This window comes from Physella acuta, unplaced genomic scaffold (assembly GCF_028476545.2).
Source record: "Physella acuta isolate Inbredline_101_S28 unplaced genomic scaffold, ASM2847654v3 ptg001187l, whole genome shotgun sequence".
In the NCBI taxonomy this organism is placed as follows: Eukaryota; Metazoa; Mollusca; class Gastropoda; family Physidae; genus Physella; species Physella acuta.
In genome coordinates this window covers 136,500-159,277 of record NW_026732704.1, presented here as the reverse complement: position 1 = coordinate 159,277, position 22,778 = coordinate 136,500, and the positions used below count along the sequence as shown (strand labels likewise).

Here is a 22,778-nt window from a genome sequence, read left to right as displayed (position 1 = left end):
CACTTCTGTCACACGTGAATACAAACCCCACTTCTGTCACACGTGAATACAAACCCCACTTCTGTCACACGTGAATACAAACCCCACTTCTGTCACACGTGAATACAAACCCCACTTCTGTCACACATGAATACAAACCCCACTTCTGTCACACGTGAATACAAACCCCACTTCTGTCACACAGCCGTGAATACAAACCCCACTTCTGTCACACGTGAATACAAACCCCACTTCTGTCACACGTGAATACAAACCCCACTTCTGTCACACATGAATACAAACCCCACTTCTGTCACACATGAATACAAACCCCACTTCTGTCACACAGCCGTGAATACAAACCCCACTTCTGTCACACATGAATACAAACCCCACTTCTGTCACAGAGCCGCATGGTGTTGAAGGAACCAACTGCAAACATTTCACCATCTGGTGTCCAAGCCACCGATGTGATGGGGTACTCATGACTGCTGCTGCAGTAGAGTTGCCGTCCATACGTGTCCCAGACCTGCGGGTAAAAAAAAAAAACATTGAATCTGTCAGAAAGCTCTGAGTTCAAGAAAATTCCTTCAGTCAAAAATCATTTTATGCAGCAGACAGCTGTGTGTGGCTGTTAATTGAGATTATTATTGAGATTATTATTGAGGTTATTATTGAGATTATTATTGAGATTATTATTGAGATTATTATTGAGGTTATTATTGAGGTTATACAATTGGATTTTAAATGAAGCAGAGATGCTCGCATATATACTACTATGAGAGGTGGGGTAGGAATGGATCTGGGTTATAGCAATATGTTAGGTTTTTGACAATATGAGAGGGGGGTAGGAATGGATTTGGGTTATAGCAATATGTTAGGTTTTTGACAATATGAGAGGGGGGTAGGAATGGATCTGGGTTATAGCAATATGTTAGGTTTTTGACAATATGAGAGGGGGGTAGGAATGGATCTGGGTTATAGCAATATGTTAGGTTTTTGACAATATGAGAGGGGGGTAGGAATGGATCTGGGTTATAGCAATATGTTAGGTTTTTGACAATATGAGAGGGGGGTAGGAATGGATCTGGCAGACATGCCTACCCCTGTCAGCCAAAAGTAGGAACAGTCATGCCTAAAAAGAGGAATTTGTAGCCAAATTGAGGAACATACGCGCGGACGCTACTTTACTAAGTCAAAAATAAAAATGATTAATTAAAAATTACTCTAATGACATTAGTAGGCTTCTAGTCATATATAACTAGCCTCTAGGCTACATTTAAATATTGCTTAATGTCAGCTTACATTTTTTTTTAAAGTTAACCAGTAACCTGAGATTTAGTAGTAGTAGATATACTAGCTAGATGTAGTAGTAGTAGATATACTAGCCATGAACCCTACAAGACTGACATGTAGGAAGTGGTTGTGTAGGGCTCATGTATGTTGTTTACCTGGACAGCCCTGTAGGGTTAATGTTTACCTTGACAGCCCTGTAGGGTTAATGTTTACCTTGACAGCCCTGTAGGGTTAATGTTGTTTACCTGGACAGCCCTGTAGGGTTAATGTTGTTTACCTGGACAACCCTGTAGGGTTAATGTTTACCTTGACAACCCTGTAGGGTTAATGTTTACCTTGACAACCCTGTAGGGTTAATGTTGTTTACCTGGTCAGCCCTGTAGGGTTAATGTTGTTTACCTGGTCAGCCCTGTAGGGTTAATGTTGTTTACCTTAACAGCCCTGTAGGGTTAATGTTTACCTTAACAGCCCTGTAGGGTTAATGTTGTTTACCTTGACAGCCCTGTAGGGTTAATGTTTACCTTGACAACCCTGTAGGGTTAATGTTTACTTGGACAGCCCTGTAGGGTTAATGTTTACCTTGACAACCCTGTAGGGTTAATGTTGTTTACCTGGTCAGCCCTGTAGGGTTAATGTTGTTTACCTGGTCAGCCCTGTAGGGTTAATGTTGTTTACCTTAACAGCCCTGTAGGGTTAATGTTGTTTACCTTGACAGCCCTGTAGGGTTAATGTTTACCTTGACAACCCTGTAGGGTTAATGTTTACTTGGACAGCCCTGTAGGGTTAATGTTTACCTTGACAACCCTGTAGGGTTAATGTTTACCTGGACAGCCCTGTAGGGTTAATGTTTACCTTGACAGCCCTGTAGGGTTAATGTTGTTTACCTGGACAGCCCTGTAGGGTTAATGTTTACCTTAACAGCCCTGTAGGGTTAATGTTTACCTTGACAACCCTGTAGGGTTAATGTTGTTTACCTTGACAGCCCTGTAGGGTTAATGTTGTTTACCTTGTATCTCTTGTCCTCAGCGCCAGACAAAATGAAGTTACTGACAGCGTTCCAATCCACACACAGAACTATTCCTTCATGAGCTTTCCACTGAATTAGAATCAATATTTTTTGACAGTTTTACTCACTACTGAACATACTATGTGTGCTACAGGAAGACATATCAAATGGCTAAATAAATCACATACTTTTGATAACATTAAAAAAAAATTGAATGATGCTACATAAAATTGAAAGATGCAAAACAAAATTAATAAAACAACATAAAACTGAATGACACAAAATAAAATTGAAATGGATAACAAAACTGGTATAAAGGGGAGGGGGGGGGGGGGTGTTCACCATTTGTGGCTTGGCGTTAGCTTGTAGAGGTTTGATGACCAACTGCCTCCCATTTGTAAACAAGACTTGATCAGAGTCAGGGCCCCAGGCAACACTGTACACCGGGATACCTGCGGAGTGGTGACACAAAGGTCTGTGTTTACAGTGGTGACACAAAGGTCTGTGTTTACAGTGGTGGTGACACAAAGGTCTGTGTTTACAGTGGTGGTGACACAAAGGTCTGTGTTTACAGTGGTGGTGACACAAAGGTCTGTGTTTACAGTGGTGGTGACACAAAGGTCTGTGTTTACAGTGGTGGTGACACAAAGGTCTGTGTTTACAGTGGTGGTGACACAAAGGTCTGTGTTTACAGTGGTGGTGACACAAAGGTCTGTGTTTACAGTGGTGGTGACACCAAGGTCTGTGTTTACAGTGGTGACACAAAGGTCTGTGTTTACAGTGGTGACACAAAGGTCTGTGTTTACAGTGGTGGTGACACAAAGGTCTGTGTTTACAGTGGTGGTGACACAAAGGTCTGTGTTTACAGTGGTGGTGACACAAAGGTCTGTGTTTACAGTGGTGGTGATACCAAGGTCTATGTGTTTACAGTGGTGACACAAAGGTCTGTGTTTACAGTGGTGGTGACACAAAGGTCTGTGTTTACAATGGTGGTGACACAAAGGTCTGTGTTTACAGTGGTGGTGACACAAAGGTCTGTGTTTACAGTGGTGGTGACACAAAGGTCTGTGTTTACAGTGGTGGTGACACAAAGGTCTGTGTTTACAGTGGTGGTGATACCAAGGTCTATGTGTTTACAGTGGTGACACAAAGGTCTGTGTTTACAGTGGTGGTGACACAAAGGTCTGTTTTTACAGTGGTGGTGACACAAAGGTCTGTGTTTACAGTGGTGGTGACACAAAGGTCTGTGTTTACAGTGGTGACACAAAGGTCTGTGTTTACAGTGGTGGTGACACAAAGGTCTGTTTTTACAGTGGTGGTGACACAAAGGTCTGTGTTTACAATGGTGGTGACACAAAGGTCTGTGTTTACAGTGGTGGTGACACAAAGGTCTGTGTTTACAGTGGTGGTGACACAAAGGTCTGTGTGTTTACAGTGGTGGTGACACAAAGGTCTGTGTTTACAGTGGTGGTGACACAAAGGTCTGTGTTTACAGTGGTGGTGACACAAAGGTCTGTTTTTACAGTGGTGGTGACACAAAGGTCTGTGTTTACAATGGTGGTGACACAAAGGTCTGTGTGTTTACAGTGGTGGTGACACAAAGGTCTGTGTTTACAGTGGTGACACAAAGGTCTGTGTTTACAGTGGTGACACAAAGGTCTGTGTTTACAGTGGTGACACAAAGGTCTGTGTTTACAGAGGTGATACCAAGGTCTAGGTGTTTACATTGGTGGTGACATCAAGATCTATGTGTTTACAGTGGTGGTGACATCAAGGTCTATGTGTTTACAGTGGTGGTGACATCAAGGTCTATGTGTTTACAGTGGTGGTGACACAAAGGTCTGTGTTTACAGTGGTGACACAAAGGTCTGTGTTTACAGTGGTGGTGACACAAAGGTCTGTGTTTACAATGGTGGTGACACAAAGGTCTGTGTGTTTACAGTGGTGGTGACACAAAGGTCTGTGTTTACAGTGGTGGTGACACAAAGGTCTGTGTTTACAGTGGTGGTGACACAAATGTCTGTGTGTTTACAGTGGTGGTGACACAAAGGTCTGTGTTTACAGTGGTGGTGACACAAAGGTCTGTGTTTACAGTGGTGGTGACACAAAGGTCTGTTTTTACAGTGGTGGTGACACAAAGGTCTGTGTTTACAATGGTGGTGACACAAAGGTCTGTGTGTTTACAGTGGTGGTGACACAAAGGTCTGTGTTTACAGTGGTGACACAAAGGTCTGTGTTTACAGTGGTGACACAAAGGTCTGTGTTTACAGAGGTGATACCAAGGTCTAGGTGTTTACATTGGTGGTGACATCAAGGTCTATGTGTTTACAGTGGTGGTGACATCAAGGTCTATGTGTTTACAGTGGTGGTGACATCAAGGTCTATGTGTTTACAGTGGTGGTGGCACCCAGGTCTGTGTGTTTACAGTGGTGGAGATGGTGTATGTGTTTACATTGAAGGTGGTGGTGTATGTGTTTACGTTGGAGGTGATGGTGTATGTGTTTATGTTGGAGGTGATGGTGTATGTGTTTACGTTGGTGGAGATGGTGTATGTGTTTATGTTGGAGGTGATGGTGTATGTGTTTACGTTGGTGGTGATGGTGTATGTTTACATTGGAGGTGATGGTGTATGTGTTTACGTTGGTTGAGATGGTGTATGTGTTTACGTTGGTGGTGATGGTGTATGTTTACATTGGAGGTGATGGTGTATGTGTTTAAGTTGATGTGAGAGAGTGGAGCGCAGATAAAAGATTGGACATACTGTTCTGTGAGAGAGTGGAGCGCAGATAAAAGATTGGACATACTGTTCTAGATTGGACATACTGTTCTGTGAGAGAGTGGAGCGCAGATAAAAGATTGGACATACTGTTCTGTGAGAGAGTGGAGCGCAGATAAAAGAATGGACATACTGTTCTGTGAGAGAGTGGAGCGCAGATAAAAGATTGGACATACTGTTCTGTGAGAGAGTGGAGCGCAGATAAAAGAATGGACATACTGTTCTGTGAGAGAGTGGAGCGCAGATAAAAGAATGGACATACTGTTCTGTGAGAGAGTGGAGCGCAGATAAAAGAATGGACATCCTGTTCTGTGAGAGAGTGGAGCGCAGATAAAAGAATGGACATACTGTTCTGTGAGAGAGTGGAGCGCAGATAAAAGAATGGACATCCTGTTCTGTGAGAGAGTGGAGCGCAGATAAAAGAATGGACATACTGTTCTGTGAGAGAGTGGAGCGCAGATAAAAGAATGGACATCCTGTTCTGTGAGAGAGTGGAGCGCAGATAAAAGAATGGACATACTGTTCTGTGAGAGAGTGGAGCGCAGATAAAAGAATGGACATACTGTTCTGTGAGAGAGTGGAGCGCAGATAAAAGAATGGACATACTGTTCTGTGAGAGAGTGGAGCGCAGATAAAAGAATGGACATACTGTTCTGTGAGAGAGTGGAGCGCAGATAAAAGAATGGACATCCTGTTCTGTGAGAGAGTGGAGCGCAGATAAAAGAATGGACATACTGTTCTGTGAGAGAGTGGAGCGCAGATAAAAGAATGGACATACTGTTCTGTGAGAGAGTGGAGCGCAGATAAAAGAATGGACATACTGTTCTGTGAGAGAGTGGAGCGCAACATGCCACTTCGAGACCAAATTTTGACCTGTCCGTCCTCGCCACCAGTGACCAGTGCGGTGCCGTCAGGGCTCCACCTCCCACACAAAACTGCTCCCTTGTGGGCCTCAACACTCTTCTCAAGCCTACCAGAGCGGCTGATTAAGTGGAATTTTCCTACAATAATAAAGTTCACATATCAAGAATGGCTCATTAAGTGGAATTTTCCTACAATAATAAAGTTCACATATCAAGAATGGCTCATTAAGTGGAATTTTCCTACAATAATAAAGTTCACATATCAAGAATGGCTCATTAAGTGGAATTTTCCTACAATAATAAAGTTCACATATCAAGAATGGCTCATTAAGTGGAATTTTCCTACAATAATAAAGTTCACATATCAAGAATGGCTCATTAAGTGGAATTTTCCTACAATAATAAAGTTCACATATCAAGAATGGCTCATTAAGTGGAATTTTCCTACAATAATAAAGTTCACATATCAAGAATGGCTCATTAAGTGGAATTTTCCTACAATAATAAAGTTCACATATCAAGAATGGCTCATTAAGTGGAATTTTCCTACAATTTTAAAGTTCACATATCAAGAATGGCTCATTAAGTGGAATTTTCCTACAATAATAAAGTTCACATATCAAGAATGGCTCATTAAGTGGAATTTTCCTACAATAATAAAGTTCACATATCAAGAATGGCTCATTAAGTGGAATTTTCCTACAATAATAAAGTTCACATATCAAGAATGGCTCATTAAGTGGAATTTTCCTACAATAATAAAGTTCACATATCAAGAATGGCTCATTAAGTGGAATTTCCCTACAATAATAAAGTTCACATATCAAGAATGGCTCATTAAGTGGAATTTTCCTACAATAATAAAGTTCACATATCAAAAATGGCTCATTAAGTGGAATTTTCCTACAATAATAAAGTTCACATATCAAAAATGGCTCATTAAGTGGAATTTTCCTACAATTTTAAAGTTCACATATCAAGAATGGCTCATAAAGTGGAATTTTCCTACAATAATAAAGTTCACATATCAAGAATGGCTGATTTAGTGAAGTTCCTACATCACTAACAAAGACTGATTTTTAAAAATAGTTTTTCTACAGGAATCCAAAAAATGTTGTATGCCCACAATCAGTGTAAATCTACCCAAAGAATGTTGTATGCCCACCATCAGTGTAAATCTACCCAAAGGATGTTGTATGCCCACCATCAGTGTAAATCTACCCAAAGGATGTTGTATGCCCACCATCAGTGTAAATCTACCCAAAGGATGTTGTATGCCCACCATCAGTGTAAATCTACCCAAAGGATGTTGTATGCCCACCATCAGTGTAAATCTACCCAAAGGATGTTGTATGCCCACCATCAGTGTAAATCTACCCAAAGGATGTTGTATGCCCACCATCAGTGTAAATCTACCCAAAGGATGTTGTATGCCCATGATCAGTGTAAATCTACCCAAAGGATGTTGTATGCCCATGATCAGTGTAAATCTACCCAAAGGATGTTGTATGCCCATGATCAGTGTAAATCTACCCAAAGGATGTTGTATGCCCATGATCAGTGTAAATCTACCCAAAGGATGTTGTATACCCACCATCAGTGTAAATCTACCCAAAGGATGTTGTATGCCCACCATCAGTGTAAATCTACCCAAAGGATGTTGTATGCCCACCATCAGTGTAAATCTACCCAAAGGATGTTGTATGCCCATGATCAGTGTAAATCTACCCAAAGGATGTTGAATACCCACCATCAGTGTAAATCTACCCAAAGGATGTTGAATACCCACCATCAGTGTAAATCTACCCAAAGGATGTTGTATGCCCACCATCAGTGTAAATCTACCCAAAGGATGTTGTATGCCCACCATCAGTGTAAATCTACCCAAAGGATGTTGTATGCCCACCATCAGTGTAAATCTACCCAAAGGATGTTGTATGCCCACCATCAGTGTAAATCTACCCAAAGGATGTTGTATACCCACCATCAGTGGATGTGAGAGCAAACACATCAGATGTTGACTTCTTAGCTCCCCCTCCCTGTGCAGACTTGGGGAACCAGTGCATACTTGTAGGAAAACAATCCTTAGGCAGATCCATGACAGAGGCTGTTTCATTGTTTGTCAAGTTCCACTTCAAGACACCATGATCATCAGCGCAGGAATAAACTTCATCTGGTGAGGTCCACCCTACACAGCTAACCAACTCAGAATGTGAGCTTTAGTTAAGGAAAATCTAAATATCATGAACACAGCACTGCAATACTTTCACTAGGCAATGAAATTCTGGACGAGGACAGTATAAGAGGCAAGAGTTGCTCAGCTTACATGAGCGCAAATAATGTGAGCCAAGTCAGGTGGGGAGGTGTGGGTGCTGCCTAAGGTGGGGAGGTGTGGGTGCTGTCTGAGGTGGGGAGGTGTGGGTGCTGCCTGAGGTGGGGAGGTGTGGGTGCTGTCTGAGGTGGGGAGGTGTGGGTGCTGCCTGAGGTGGGGAGGTGTGGGTGCTGTCTGAGTCAGGTGGGGATAAAAAAATTTACTTTTATACAAAACTTTACTGATAAAATGTATACTTTTATACAAAACTTTACTGATAAAATTTTTACTTTTATACAAAACTTTACTGATAAAATTTTACTTTTATACAAAACTCTACTGATAAAATTTATACTTTTATACAAAATTTTACTGATAAAATTTTTACTTTTATACAAAACTTTACTGATAAAATTTTTACTTTTATACAAAAATTTACCGATAAAATTTTTACTTTTATACAAAACTTAACAGATAAAATTTTTACTTTTATACAAAACTTTCGGACAGAAACTCAATGTTTTATCAAATTTTTTTTCGGACAGAAACTCGATGTTTTATCAAATTTTTTCCAGACATAGAAATTCACACATTTTAATCAATCTACATTATAATTTATTGAAACAGGTTTCTAAAACCCAAATAAACAGATAAAATTCAGTTTCTAGCAAAACTGTTTTAAAATGCAAAAGCGTGACGTCACACTATCTGGACCGTCCTCAGCCTCATCGCACATCACAAAATTACGGACCCCCCCCCCTCCTCGAGTTACATCATTTATGGAAGACCCCTTTTTAAAAACAGTTCGTATCATATTTTTTTTCCACAAACAAGACAAGATCGGGGTCATGTTGAGTTCATATCACTTTTTAAATCAGTAGGCCTGGGCTATAGCATATGTCACAGTACAATATAGATATTTGAGATTGGGGAACAATAAAAATGACATCAGTCAAACAAGCAGTACCTAACACCTACTTCGGGTCATGAGAGCCACCAATATTGCTAGAAGGAGAGTCTAGCCTTAATAGTCACCTTTTGCAAGGATTTCAATATTTATTTGAGATTGCAAAACAAAATATAGTTAGAAGCAGAGAGAAACGGTAGCTTTGATCGAGTTAAAAATACCGTTAGATAAATTAGGCTATAGCTAGACTACAGTACGTGCGAGATTAACGGTAAAGAAACCGGATTTGGGAGATGTAAGTTTCAATTGAAGAACAGCATTATTTTAGACTACTTTTTCTCTGTTTTTTTATAAATATTTAACTGAAAATATGAGCGGAAAATGTGGACTAAAAAATTCGGAAATCCACAGAAATTCTGAATCTTTACCTACATGTAATCTTAATCCAGCACCGTCAGACATAGCGCAATCGTCCAATTGAAAAGAAATGCTGTGTTTAATAACAGATAATACTAAAACAAATATATCAAATCTTTATGGAAGTCCATCATAAACCAGTCAGGATTTATAGGCCTAACTATATTTACATATAAGGCCTAATTATAATTTTAATTACACTGTGCATGATTTTAAAATATTTAATGGACCTCTCAAGACTATTTTCGGAGAGTCCATTAAATTCTAACAAATTAACAATCTACATATTATATTTACATTCTACAAACATTCCAAACATTAATCATTTATTCAATATTAAGCCTAATCAATCAATCATTATTGATTAGCCTAAGATCAATAGTAGCATTAATTAAACCTTGCTAAAATACAATGATTAATCATAATCATAACTAAATTTTAAAAAGTTTAGATCTATATATTTCAAACAATAAAACATGATTATTTTTTAACTTTCTTCATTTGGCCTATACTAAAATATATAATATAGAAAATAGGTTACATAACCAAGTTACGAGTATCCTTTTGATTACGTTTTATCGCAGCATACCTCCACTCCCCCCCTTCCCACACATGATCCTTACGAACATCCTACTAGGTTGGTTTCAGTTTTACTTTAGGAACCAGATCCTCAAAAAGTTGTCACGGAAAAACATTTCCCAGCTAAGCTGTATGGTACCAATAATTAAAATCATGTATTTTAGCCCCTAATTAGCTAGAACCATCAAATGTAGTGCCTGGTTGGTTAGAGATATATCTCTAGTTTTCATTGGTATTGTTTAAATTTAAAAACAACTAAATTTATTGAATTAAGATTTAGCAAGTTTATCTACTAAAATTTTTTATGTAACTAAAATTATAATTATAAAATAAAAAGTTAATCTGTCGCTACAGGTACGTAAAATCGCCCGCGGCTAGTAATATACGAAAAAGTTACCTCATTGTCAAGGCTTTAATGGAAGTATATTGTGATATATTTGTGTCAAATATTATAGATAACTGAAAAATAAACCAAAATCAATGGCTAAATATGTCAATATAGGCCAGAAATTAACTTTAAACAGCAGTGTTTGCGAGCAAGATTTGCTATATAAACAGCAACCATTTGTAAAATAGAGTGGCCTCCCCTGAATCTCCTGCTATAAGTTTACCAAAATAAAACTTGAACAAGATGGCTGCTACAGTAAATGAGTATGAAAACATCACTAGTCTTCATTTATTGCTAAATTATTACTGAAAAGTTTTAATTCAATTGTTTAAAAACAGGTGAAACTCTGAAACATCTTTGTAAATTTCAAAACATAAATCCTCCTAACAATGTAAAATAATTAGGCCTATTAAAATTTAAGGAGGCACCTGTTTTTCACATTACTAGTCTCGGACGATTTTACGTAGGCTTACCTAAAACGATAGATTACCAATAAAATTTCAATAAAAATTTAAAAAGAGGTCTGCCTAGGCCTAGGTAGTAGATCTAGATCTAGATCTAGGTAGGTCTCTGGTCTGCCCTAGAGGCCCCTAGCCTAGGCCTAAACAAAAAAAAAATATTTTAAATTTTAAGCAGATTTAACTTTCATAAAAGGATATGTTTTGGTTCCTTTTGAAGAGTTGTTTTCAATCTCATTTTAAAGATTCTATAGATTTAGAGAAATCTAGTTAGATCTCGGTATATTATTTGTTAATATTTTTTTAGGAAACGGAGGTTTTCAGTAACTCAGGTAAACATCGCTTTCCCGTTCGAACTTTGGGAATTTCTCAACTAAGCATGCGCAACAGTTTATATAAAACTATATTTAGTGCTCTGAAACAAAAATAATATTTCATTTTATTAAAAACTTGAAACTTTTAGATTGGGAGGGTAGGGGTGAGAGTGGTGCATTTAAAACTTCTATATGAGGCGGGGGTGGACAGTGCTTAAAGTATAGCCCATACCTTCTGTATATGTATATATTTTTGATCCTGGGGGAGGGATAGAGATCGTGCTTCGTGTCGGGGAGAGAGGGTGCAGTGACTGAAAGAAACATTTCTGACCACGCCATTCCATATTTTTTTATAATCATCCAGAAATGGTGGGGGGGGGGGGGTGGGGGGGGCACAAACTACAAGATTTACAAAGAAAAGAAAATGTTTTGTTGAATTTACGAATCAGAACAAAATGCAGTCCATCTGAAAATACAATACTAAGGAATGCCTGGATATATGTACAGGGGGAGGGGGGGGGGACTTGGGTTATGGTTGTTGTTTTCTTTATTTCAGAGGGAGTGGACACTGGTTAAAGTATATAAGTAACCTATATATTTTCAATTTAAATTATATGTTTTTTCTCTATCGGAGGACAACCATCCCCGCAAAGCACGTCCACTGACACCCCTCCCTCCAAACGATACAAACATCAAAATCTATACATAATATAGGACTTTACTTCTACCAGTGTCAGCCACAACCCCAACCAGAAACCCCTTAAGTTTCAAGTGCACTACCGGAGAAACGTGTCTGAAAGAAACACTATCTAAGAGTTAATACAGCCTCCAAAATATAGGTCCTATTATATATATACTATGCCTAATTTATAATCATCTCTAATTAGGCCTAATCCATATAAACACGTATTAATTAAGAAGTTGTAAAGAAATAACACTAACTTGTTCGTCAGGAAACATTATTTTGTTCTGTATAATTTTGATCCTTATCAAGTTCAAGTTTTATTACTTTGTTTACTCTAGTTACAATATGGCGTACAACATGAATTTATATTATAATATTTAATATACAATATTATATATTGGCCTGTGTATTGTAATGTGGATGATGAGTTTTAAATTATCCAAATTCATGAAAAATAACGCTCGTAAAATTATTAATTCAGTATAGATCTAACTTGCTTGGAACACTGAAATATATTATATTTAGTTTGAAGATGTCTAGTCCTAGAAATCAGCTCAGTGTAAAAATAAAAATTCCGCCAGTTGTAGACATTGCAGCAATTTCAGTTGCACCCACCACAACAGAAAGAACTAAATTTACTTCTGATAGTTTGAATAAACTAAATTATAAAAAGCATGAATATGTAGAAAATAATAAAAATATGTATAAAATGGATGACAGTATAAATATTAAACAAGAAACTAGGTCAACTGATATATCTACATCATTTAGAACTTTTGAAAACCAAGAAAATTTTGTACAGGAAACAAAATTCTTCTCTGACAAAGATCGGTAAATATAATTTATAAATCTCATTAGAACCAGAATGTTCTCTCCACCTACCTTACTTTACAGGCCTAAAAAAAAATTTTTTTGTGGTACAGTCCGGTTCGCCAGCGGAAGCGGGAAATAATAAATATTATTTACGTTGTTTTCTCATTGTTCAATTACTAGTAATCCATTATCTACGATTTTTCAAAAAAAATTTCTCAAAATTATGGGCAATATAAATTTTTAATTAGTGAAATTAAATCTAATTAAAGTTCTTCTGCCTTTGAAATGGGCATTATTTATAATATAATTATTGAAAAAGAAAGTAGCTCCAGTGACTACATTGAATTTTTTTTAGCATTTAAAATAATTTTTTTTATATAAATTATATTTGAAGTAGTGTTTTGTTTACGTTGTCTGGGATTAGTGTTATTTTTATTAATTATAAGCCTAAGTAAATTGTTAAGCTATTTAACTTAATGCGTAATAAACTTGGCCTAGTTTTGTGTATATTGCTTTTTTTTTAACATAAGTGGTTATTTTAAACAAAAATTATTTTTTAAAAATGCCGTGGTTAAAAAATGCATCGTCTTCGTCTTTTCACTCGCCAGTAAGGGAAAGAAAAATAATTTTGATGTCCAGGCTATTAAATAGTTAATCTAGGTTTCACAAATCTTGACATTTTAGACCTCCCTGAGTCATAAAAACTTAATTTTGCAATCATATCTGTATGTCTGTAAACACGATATCTTGAGTACTGTTACAGCTAGGATGACAAAGTTTCATATATAAGTATTATCTCAAGTTTGTAACTCTGTATCCACTATTCAGCGATCCAGTAACCTGAAGTGGAACTTGTTCTACCTTGGTTTTCAAAAACCTACAACCTAAGTACTCTTTCAGCTATATATGTAGGAGATTTAATTCTCTGTTTTCCCAACAAATTTTGAGTAATTTTTGGTGACCGAAAGTAGTACTTTACCCTTTATCCATTTTTTATGAATGGTGGAAAACCTACGAAGGGGTTAATTTTTCAAGATGGCTGCCGTTGTCACAGTTACAAAGATTTTTCCACCAATTTTATTTTAGTGGAAACACATATGCTGATGTACCTTAAAAATGCTGTAAAGAAATAATTGTTTTCTAACCCCCCCCCCCCCCCCCCCCCCCAAAGTTTTTCTCTATATATTGTGCTATTTTTTGCCTTGGTGTCACCCCCCTAAATGGTGTGACCCGGTGCGGTCCGCACCCCCCGCCCCCCCCCCCCCCCTCGCTACGCCCCTGTTTTGCAGGTTGATGCTCATGCAACAATTTAGGCAGACTTGGTGATAAAACTCTATATTTAATTAGATTTTTTTAAAAGTTCAATATTTAATTATTATTATATTTAATTAAAAGCAAAGGACACCAAATAGAAATTTGAAAGAAATTATTTGTTTGTAGATCAGATGCTGCTAGGGCCATAGAGAGAGCATGGATTAGTTACAGAGATAAACAAATGTTCAAGCTGTTGAAGCATTCCATTTGTGCAGCTGTAAGTACTTTTGGCACCCCAGTTTTACCTTTAGTTTGTTATTTACATTGAGTCCTATGGTTAGTTACACCAAGATTTAGTCCTGGGGTCAGTTACACCAAGCTTTAGTCCTGAAGTCAGTTACACCAAGCTTTAGTCCTATGGTCAGTTACAGTTACACCAAGATTTAGTCCTATGGTCAGTTACAGTTACACCAAGATTTAGTCCTATGGTCAGTTACACCAAGATTTAGTCCTATGATCAGTTACACCAAGATTTAGTCCTATGGTCAGTTACACCAAGATTTAGTCCTGGGGTCAGTTACACCAAGATTTAGTCCTGGGGTCAGTTACAACCAAGCTTTAGTCCTATGGTCAGTTACACCAAGATTTAGTCCTATGGTCAGTTACACCAAGATTTAGTCCTGGGGTTAGACTTTATAGTTTATACTATTGGTATTTTAATGATTGTAGGAAAATAAGTCACCGGGAAAAAAAACCACAGGAAAGAAAACAGAAAAAAATTAGATGAAAAAAGCCTCATGAAAAAAAGCCACAGGAAAAAAGTCTCAAATGTGAATTTTAAAATACTTTTATGTATTATGCTAATCAACGTACAATTAATTAAATGTAATGTAATCATTTTAGATATATATGTGTGGGTTGTATGCATATAGTAATATTTACAACACACATAAAAGATTTTAGTATAAAGTTTGTAAGTTTTAATTGTAATTCTGTTTTACAATATAATATTTAATAGAATTTAATATAATGTTCGAACCTTCTCGGTTTCAATAGTGTTTTTCAAATACTAACTTTAAATTGGTGTGAAATAGCATAAAGACAAAGTTAATGTGACTTACTGTCCTCAACTAATCACAACAGTAGTCCAACCACCTTTACTGCCCACATTTATCACACTCTTTACATAACAAAGCCTAGGATCAAAAGAGATAGCTGACACTGTACAAAGGCTGTGCTTGACACAAAAGGCAAACAACACACAATATGGACGGCAAAGCCGACTGAGGAGAAGCCGACCAAGATAAGGCCTACGCCAAAAACATGCAAACACAATGATGAGCCAAAATTTATTTTATAATAATTTTCCATCGCATGTTTAACTGAATATGTAACGATATGTAATGTTGCTATGTACATTATCTTACAGAATTTAACTTCAGATTGTTATAAACCATAATGCTTTTAAAGTTTACAAATATGCTACGGAAAAAATTACCAAGCAACGATAAAATCAAAATATTTCTTAGAATATTTTGTGACTTTTTTCTGTGAATATTTCTATGATTTTTTTTCTGATAAAATTTTTCTTTTGAGACTTTTTTCTGTGACTTTTTTCCTAGCAAAAACTGTGACTTTTTTTCTGTTTTTTTTTTTACCTGTGACTTTTTTTCCATTCACATTTTTAACATGAGCGTTATAACACAATATTGTACCCATGAACATGTTGTGTACATAAACTTTTTGTGTACATAAACATGTTGTGTACATAAATTAAATGCTACACATACTTGAACTTGTGTAGAACTTAAGTGTAACATTTTTCAGGAAAGTTCACTTTCTTATGAAATCCTGAGAAAAGTGTGTCCAAGAGAAGCTGAGTTTTTCAAAGACAGAAGCCAAGAAGTCCGAGTTAGATTCAGGTAAACAAAGTTAGTCTGGGATGATACAAATCATTTTACTGGATGATACATTTAATTTTATTGCCCCAGGAGCATTGCCTTAACTTTAAAAATTTGAACCAGTAATTTTTTTTTGTATTTTAGATTTGGAGGCAGTGAATTTCCACCGATGATTTTTTTTAAGATCTTTGTACATAGCAAAGCTCTGAAGGTGAAGTATTTGAGTGGGCGAAAAATGATAAAACCACTAACTGAGGTGAGTTAAAAAATGATAAAAACACTAACTGAGGTGAGTTAAAAAATGATAAAAACACTAACTGAGGTGAGTTAAAAAATGATAAAACCACTAACTGAGGTGAGTTAAAAAATGATAAAAACACTAACTGAGGTGAGTTAAAAATTGATAAAAACACTAACTGAGGTGAGTTAAAAAATGATAAAAACACTAACTGAGGTGAGTTAAAAAATGATAAAAACACTAACTGAGGTGAGTTAAAAATTGATAAAAACACTAACTGAGGTGAGTTAAAAATTGATAAAACCACTAACTGAGGTGAGTTAAAAATTGATAAAACCACTAACTGAGGTGAGTTAAAAATTGATAAAACCACTAACTGAGGTGAGTTAAAAATTGATAAAACCACCAACTGAGGTGAGTTAAAAATTGATAAAACCACTAACTGAGGTGAGTTAAAAATTGATAAAACCACTAACTGAGGTGAGTTAAAAAATGATAAAAACACTAACTGAGGTGAGTTAAAAAATGATAAAAACACTAACTGAGGTGAGTTAAAAATTGATAAAAACACTAACTGAGGTGAGTTAAAAATTGATAAAACCACTAACTGAGGTGAGTTAAAAATTGATAAAACCACTAACTGAGGTGAGTTAAAAATTGATAAAACCACTAACTGAGGTGAGTTAAAAATTGATAAAACCACCAACTGAGGTGAGTTAAAAATTGATAAAACCACTAACTGAGGTGAGTTAAAAATTGATAAAACCACTAACTGAGGTGAGTTAAAAATTGATAAAACCACTAACTGAGGTGAGTTAAAAATTGATAAAACCACTAACTGAGGTGAGTTAAAAATTGATAAAACCACTAACTGAGGTGAGTTAAAAATTGATAAAAACCATTAATGGGCAATGTGATCAGTACTAAATCAGCCAAAATGCTAATTTCTAAACCTAATGCTATCATATTTTGCACACAGTTATAGCTCCAAGAGTTAAGTTTAAAAATAAAAAAAAATGCCTAAAATTTCCTGTTGTTGCCATAGTGATGGTGACTGTATTGGATTTTATTTACCTTTGTAAAATTGAAACAACGCAAAGGTGGCTTAGGGGTCATCCATAAATGACTTCACGCTTTTTTTGACGATTTTTACCTCCCCCCTCCCCTCCGTCACAGTCGTCGCAAAAAGCCAGACCCCCCCCCCCCCTAAAATGACGTCACACCTCAACCTACAACCCCCCTCAAAATTGCAGTTGAATGTTTTTAAAACATCGATATTTTTCCAAAATCTTGTCTAAACTATTACAATTTATTAAAACAGCGTCTAAAATTCGTTTTCTAACATTGCTTTTTTATAATGCAAAAATGTGACGTCGCAACATCTGATCCCCCCCCCCCCCCCTCATCACACATTGTCACAAAATTATGGACCCCCTCCCCCTACGAGTGTGACGTCATTTATGGATGACCCCTTATGCAAATTCAATAAAAACTTACAGGAGTATTGAGATACATATTGGTAACAATTCTGATAGATAATATTTTCAAATTTTAAAAATACTTATGCTTTTACAATTTTTGTTCTGAAAATCACTTTAAAAAAAATCTAAATTTGTGCAAAAAAAAAAATCACCATTTTAACTGTTAAAGAAAAACCAGACAAATTTTTAAAAAAAAATTTCTATCAGTTTTTTGTTATGTGTATACAGAATAACTAGAGAAAATTTGGATCAATTGTATTAATAATTAAGAAAGTTATTTCAATGTTAAAATTTAAAAAAAAAAAACAACCAAGATGGTCACCATCACCATGGCAACTGCAAGAAATTTGTGTCTATTTTTTAATTTTTAGACTTAACTCTTTAAGTTATAATTATATGCTATATGATAGTATTAGGTTTAGAAATAAGCATTGTGGCTGACTTGGTACTGATCACCCGCCCATGACCTTAACTGAGGTGAGTTAAAAAATTGAAATAATTTTAATCATTAGCTGATGTGAACAAATAAAATTGCATTTAAAACTATTTTAAAAAAAACATGGCTAAATTTGATTCAAATTGATCTGATCTGATGTGCACTCCAGCTGTCTCTAGTTTTTTTTAAAATTTAATCATGCTAGGCTGCCTCAGACGCTCTGCAGCAGATGGGAAACCGAAACTTTTACCAGCAGATACTACAGGACACACTACAACACAATCAGAGGCCAGTGTGTGATGAGGTGGATGTCACAACCATGAAAGATTATATGCAGGTTTTTTTTTAGTTTATATCTTGTTACTACAGTACACAGTCACATTTTGTTAAAATAGTACACAGTCACATTTTGTTACTACAGTACACAGTCACATTTTGTTACTTACGGTCACATTTTGTTACTACAGTACACAGTCACATTTTGTTACTTACGGTCACATTTTGTTACTACAGTACACAGTCACATTTTGTTACTTACGGTCACATTTTGTTACTACAGTACACAGTCACATTTTGTTACTACAGTACACAGTCACATTTTGTTACTACAGTACACAGTCACATTTTGTTACTACAGTACACAGTCACATTTTGTTACTACAGTACACAGTCACATTTTGTTACTACAGTACACAGTCACATTTTGTTACTACAGTACACAGTCACATTTTGTTACTACAGTACACAGTCACATTTTGTTACTACAGTACACAGTCCCATTTTGTTACTACAGTACACAGTCCCATTTTGTTACTACAGTACACAGTCACATTTTGTTACTACAGTACGGTCACATTTTGTTACTACAGTACACAGTCACATTTTGTTACTACAGTACACAGTCACATCTTGTTACTTCAGTATGGTCACATTTTGTTACTACAGTACACAGTCACATTTTGTTACTACAATACACAGTCACATTTTGTTACTACAGTACACAGTCACATTTTGTTACTACAGTACACAGTCACATCTTGTTACTTCAGTACACAGTCACATTTTGTTACTACAGTACACAGTCACATTTTGTTACTACAGTACACAGTCACATTTTGTTACTACAGTACACAGTCACATTTTGTTACTACAGTACACAGTCCCATTTTGTTACTACAGTACACAGTCACATTTTGTTAAAATAGTACACAGTCACATTTTGTTACTACAGTACACAGTCCCATTTTGTTACTTCAGTACACAGTCACATTTTGTTACTACAGTACACAGTCCCATTTTGTTACTACAGTACACAGTCCCATTTTGTTACTACAGTACACAGTCCCATTTTGTTACTACAGTACAGTCACATTTTGTTACTTCAGTATGGTCACATTTTGTTACTACAGTACACAGTCCCATTTTGTTACTACAGTACACAGTCCCATTTTGTTACTACAGTACACAGTCACATTTTGTTACTACAGTACACAGTCACATTTTGTTACTACAGTACACAGTCACATTTTGTTACTACAGTACACAGTCACATTTTGTTACTACAGTACACAGTCACATTTTGTTACTACAGTACACAGTCACATTTTGTTACTACAGTACACAGTCCCATTTTGTTACTACAGTACACAGTCACATTTTGTTACTTCAGTACACAGTCACATTTTGTTACTACAGTACACAGTCCCATTTTGTTACTACAGTACACAGTCACATTTTGTTACTTCAGTACGGTCATATTTTGTTACTTCAGTACAGTCTGGCATTTTGATATTTTTTTAATAATGGTGAACAACTCATATTTGTTGGGTAAACAATGATCACTTTACTAATAGAAACAAAGATCTGTTGGAAAATAAGATTTACTATTTATTATAAGACTTTAAGGGCCCCTAAAGACACCAAGAAGATTGGATACACCTGGGGAAAGTTGGAGAGACTAGCCCAGGACAGAGGTGCCTGGAAAGCTCTTGTCAGTAGCCTATGTCCCAGGAGGGACGACAGGCAAACCTAACCTAACCAAACCTAACCAAACCTAACCAAACCTAACCTAACCGTCAAGGGCCCCAGGCTGCTGACTCTCAGCCCCCCCCCCCCCCCTTAATCCACCACTAGTTATAGCCATATATTATAACCTGTTATAGCTGGTTTGTTCTTGTATAAAAAGTGTAACCAATGCTGTCTTCAGTACTTGTCCAATAGCTGGTGTATCTTGTATAAAAAGTGTAACCAAACCAATGCTGTCTTCAGTACTTGTCCAATAGCTGGTGTATCTTGTATAAAAAGTGTAACCAATTCTGTCTTCAGTACTTGTCCAATAGCTGGTGTATCTTGTATAAAAAGTGTAACCAAACCAATGCTGTCTTCAGTACTTGTCCAATAGCTGGTGTATCTTGTATAAAAAGTGTAACCAATGCTGTCTTCAGTACTTGTCCAACCTTGATGAAAGCCCAGCCTGCCAAGGTGGAAAAGAAAATTACTGGAGGCGGCTAACACTGGACGGTATTTTTTTATAGAGCTGCATATAACTTTAGCATGTCTAACTTTGTTGTCATATGTTCACTTCCTTATACTTGTCTAACTTTTTTATAGAGCTGCATATAACTTTAGCATGTCTAACTTTGTTGTCAAATGTTCACTTCCTTATGCTTGTCTAACTTTTTATACATATTGTTTCAGTGATTAAAATAGACAAATATAAAACAATTACATGTTTTTTAATGCACTTTAAGTAAAATTAGAGGTAAATTAACAGAGCTCTAATAGTGCTGGTAGCAAAATAATTTCAAGAGCAACCAGTATTTGCATTAAGTACTCAAGAAATTTATTTTATTACTTTTGCATTTGAAACCTTGTAATTATAATACTTTTTAAATGTTCTAGTTTTAGATATTAGGATATAAGAGTAAGTTTCATAAATTTGTTTGAATGTCAGTACTCTCTAGACACACCATGTTTTTTGATGTTGTTGACTACGCCTACAACAACCACATCTCAGAAAGTCTAAGAAAGGAAATGGCTTTACTTCTCACCCAACCTGTCACTGAAAAACTTCAACTTCAACACATCCACGCCATCTCAAAACTCAGGTGAGTACACAACTTCAACACATCCACGCCATCTCAAAACTCAGGTGAGTACACAACTTCAACACATCCACGCCATCTCAAAACTCAGGTGAGTACACAACTTCAACACATCCACGCCATCTCAAAACTCAGGTGAGTACACAACTTCAACACATCCACGCCATCTCAAAACTCAGGTGAGTACACAACTTCAACACATCCACGCCATCTCAAAACTCAGGTGAGTACACAACTTCAACACATCCACGCAGTTTCATCTCAGTCACCACACCACGTTATAAAATGACTTGAGTCACCACACCACGTTATAAAATGACTTGAGTCACCACACCACATTATAAAATGACTTCACTCACCACACCACGTTATAAAATGACTTGAGTCACCACACCACGTTATAAAATGACTTCACTCACCACACCACGTTATAAAATGACTTCACTCACCACACCACATTATAAAATGACCTCAGTCACCACACCACGTTATAAAATGACTTGAGTCACCACACCACGTTATAAAATGACTTCACTCACCACACGTTATAAAATGACTTCACTCACCACACGTTATAAAATGACTTCACTCACCACACCACATTATAAAATGACTTCACTCACCACACCACAGGTTGTAAAATGACCTCAGTCACCACACCACATTATAAAATTACTTCAGTCGCCATGCATAGATGAAAGATGAATAAGGTCTATTTTCTGCATCTCCCCACCCTCAGAATGCTGACAAGCCCCTCCTACGCCCCACCCTGCACCAGCAGGTCAAGCCATTACTCCAGTAGGAGAAACAAGAGAGCCGTACAGAGGGCAATGAAAATGAGACAGTTTTACAGCAAACACTATGTAGGTCTTGCTAATATATTGGCCTGCGTGCTTGATATACTTTGTTATACTATGCTCTGTAATTCTATTTGTGTTGAATTACATATATACTTTCACCAAACTCTGGGTTAACAAAATTTGTTTTTTTAGCAGCAGGATCAAGCATTAACTGAAGGGCAAGATGATTGTAAGCACTACAACTCTCCCAGACATATAGCCGATGGTGACACATTCCAAAATGGTGACACATGCCAGCATGGTGACAGTGGTGATGATTGGGACTATGAAGCAGATAATCTTTATGAGTGGAGCCAAGGCTTATCATTAAGCGATGAAGATACACCCGTACCATTCTGACCCCATATTATAAATCCCATACACTGACCTTTCACTCTAGTACCAGTTATTTTATCTAGAAAAGACGTGCTCAACTCTTGATGCTGTTGGCGAATGGATATTTTTTTAAAGTCAACACAATTTGACTGAACTTCAAGTCAACACAATCTGACTGAAGAGTTTCATAATAACTACTGTAGGATTCAACATTTTAAAAGTAATTTGCTAGTGAAAATATTATTCATTTAAAACAACCAGTCTTTTAATTTTTAGATTGTTATAATCATATTTTTGATAGCAAATTTTGTTATAATCATATTTTTGATAGCAAATTGTTATAACATATTTTTGATAGCAAATTGATTGGTGAATCTTTAACCAGTAAACATTCAAT

At 36.5% G+C, this 22,778-nt stretch overlaps 2 protein-coding genes across 3 annotated transcripts in view; one reads left to right on the top strand and one right to left on the bottom strand.

The window, feature by feature from the left end:
• The window catches only part of LOC131956934 (intraflagellar transport protein 80 homolog), a 42,299-nt gene extending 30,946 nt beyond the window's left edge, over positions 1–11,353 (bottom strand). The window contains exons 1-6 of the mRNA XM_059321572.1: positions 11,184–11,353; positions 7,905–8,134; positions 5,879–6,058; positions 2,624–2,733; positions 2,282–2,371; positions 371–508 (exon numbers count right to left, since the gene is read on the bottom strand). Coding sequence (XP_059177555.1) covers positions 371–508; positions 2,282–2,371; positions 2,624–2,733; positions 5,879–6,058; positions 7,905–8,134; positions 11,184–11,218 — 783 coding nt within the window. The 5' untranslated portion in view covers positions 11,219–11,353. The remainder of the gene's footprint in view (positions 1–370; positions 509–2,281; positions 2,372–2,623; positions 2,734–5,878; positions 6,059–7,904; positions 8,135–11,183) is intronic.
• A 969-nt stretch (positions 11,354–12,322) lies between these two features.
• On the top strand, positions 12,323–22,777 carry LOC131956929 (uncharacterized protein CXorf58 homolog). 2 transcript variants are annotated; one of them, XM_059321569.1, is made up of 9 exons: positions 12,323–12,810; positions 14,233–14,323; positions 15,874–15,968; positions 16,092–16,203; positions 18,308–18,439; positions 20,547–20,622; positions 21,056–21,209; positions 21,946–22,069; positions 22,202–22,777. In XM_059321569.1, exons 1-9 carry the CDS (start codon positions 12,512–12,514, stop codon positions 22,403–22,405), a joined length of 1,287 nt encoding a protein of 428 aa, XP_059177552.1. In that variant the 5' UTR covers positions 12,323–12,511; the 3' UTR covers positions 22,406–22,777. The 2 variants fall into 2 exon arrangements, with proteins under 2 accessions (XP_059177552.1, XP_059177550.1); XM_059321567.1 differs by having other exon boundaries at positions 22,199–22,775.
• Position 22,778: the final 1 nt, after the last annotated feature.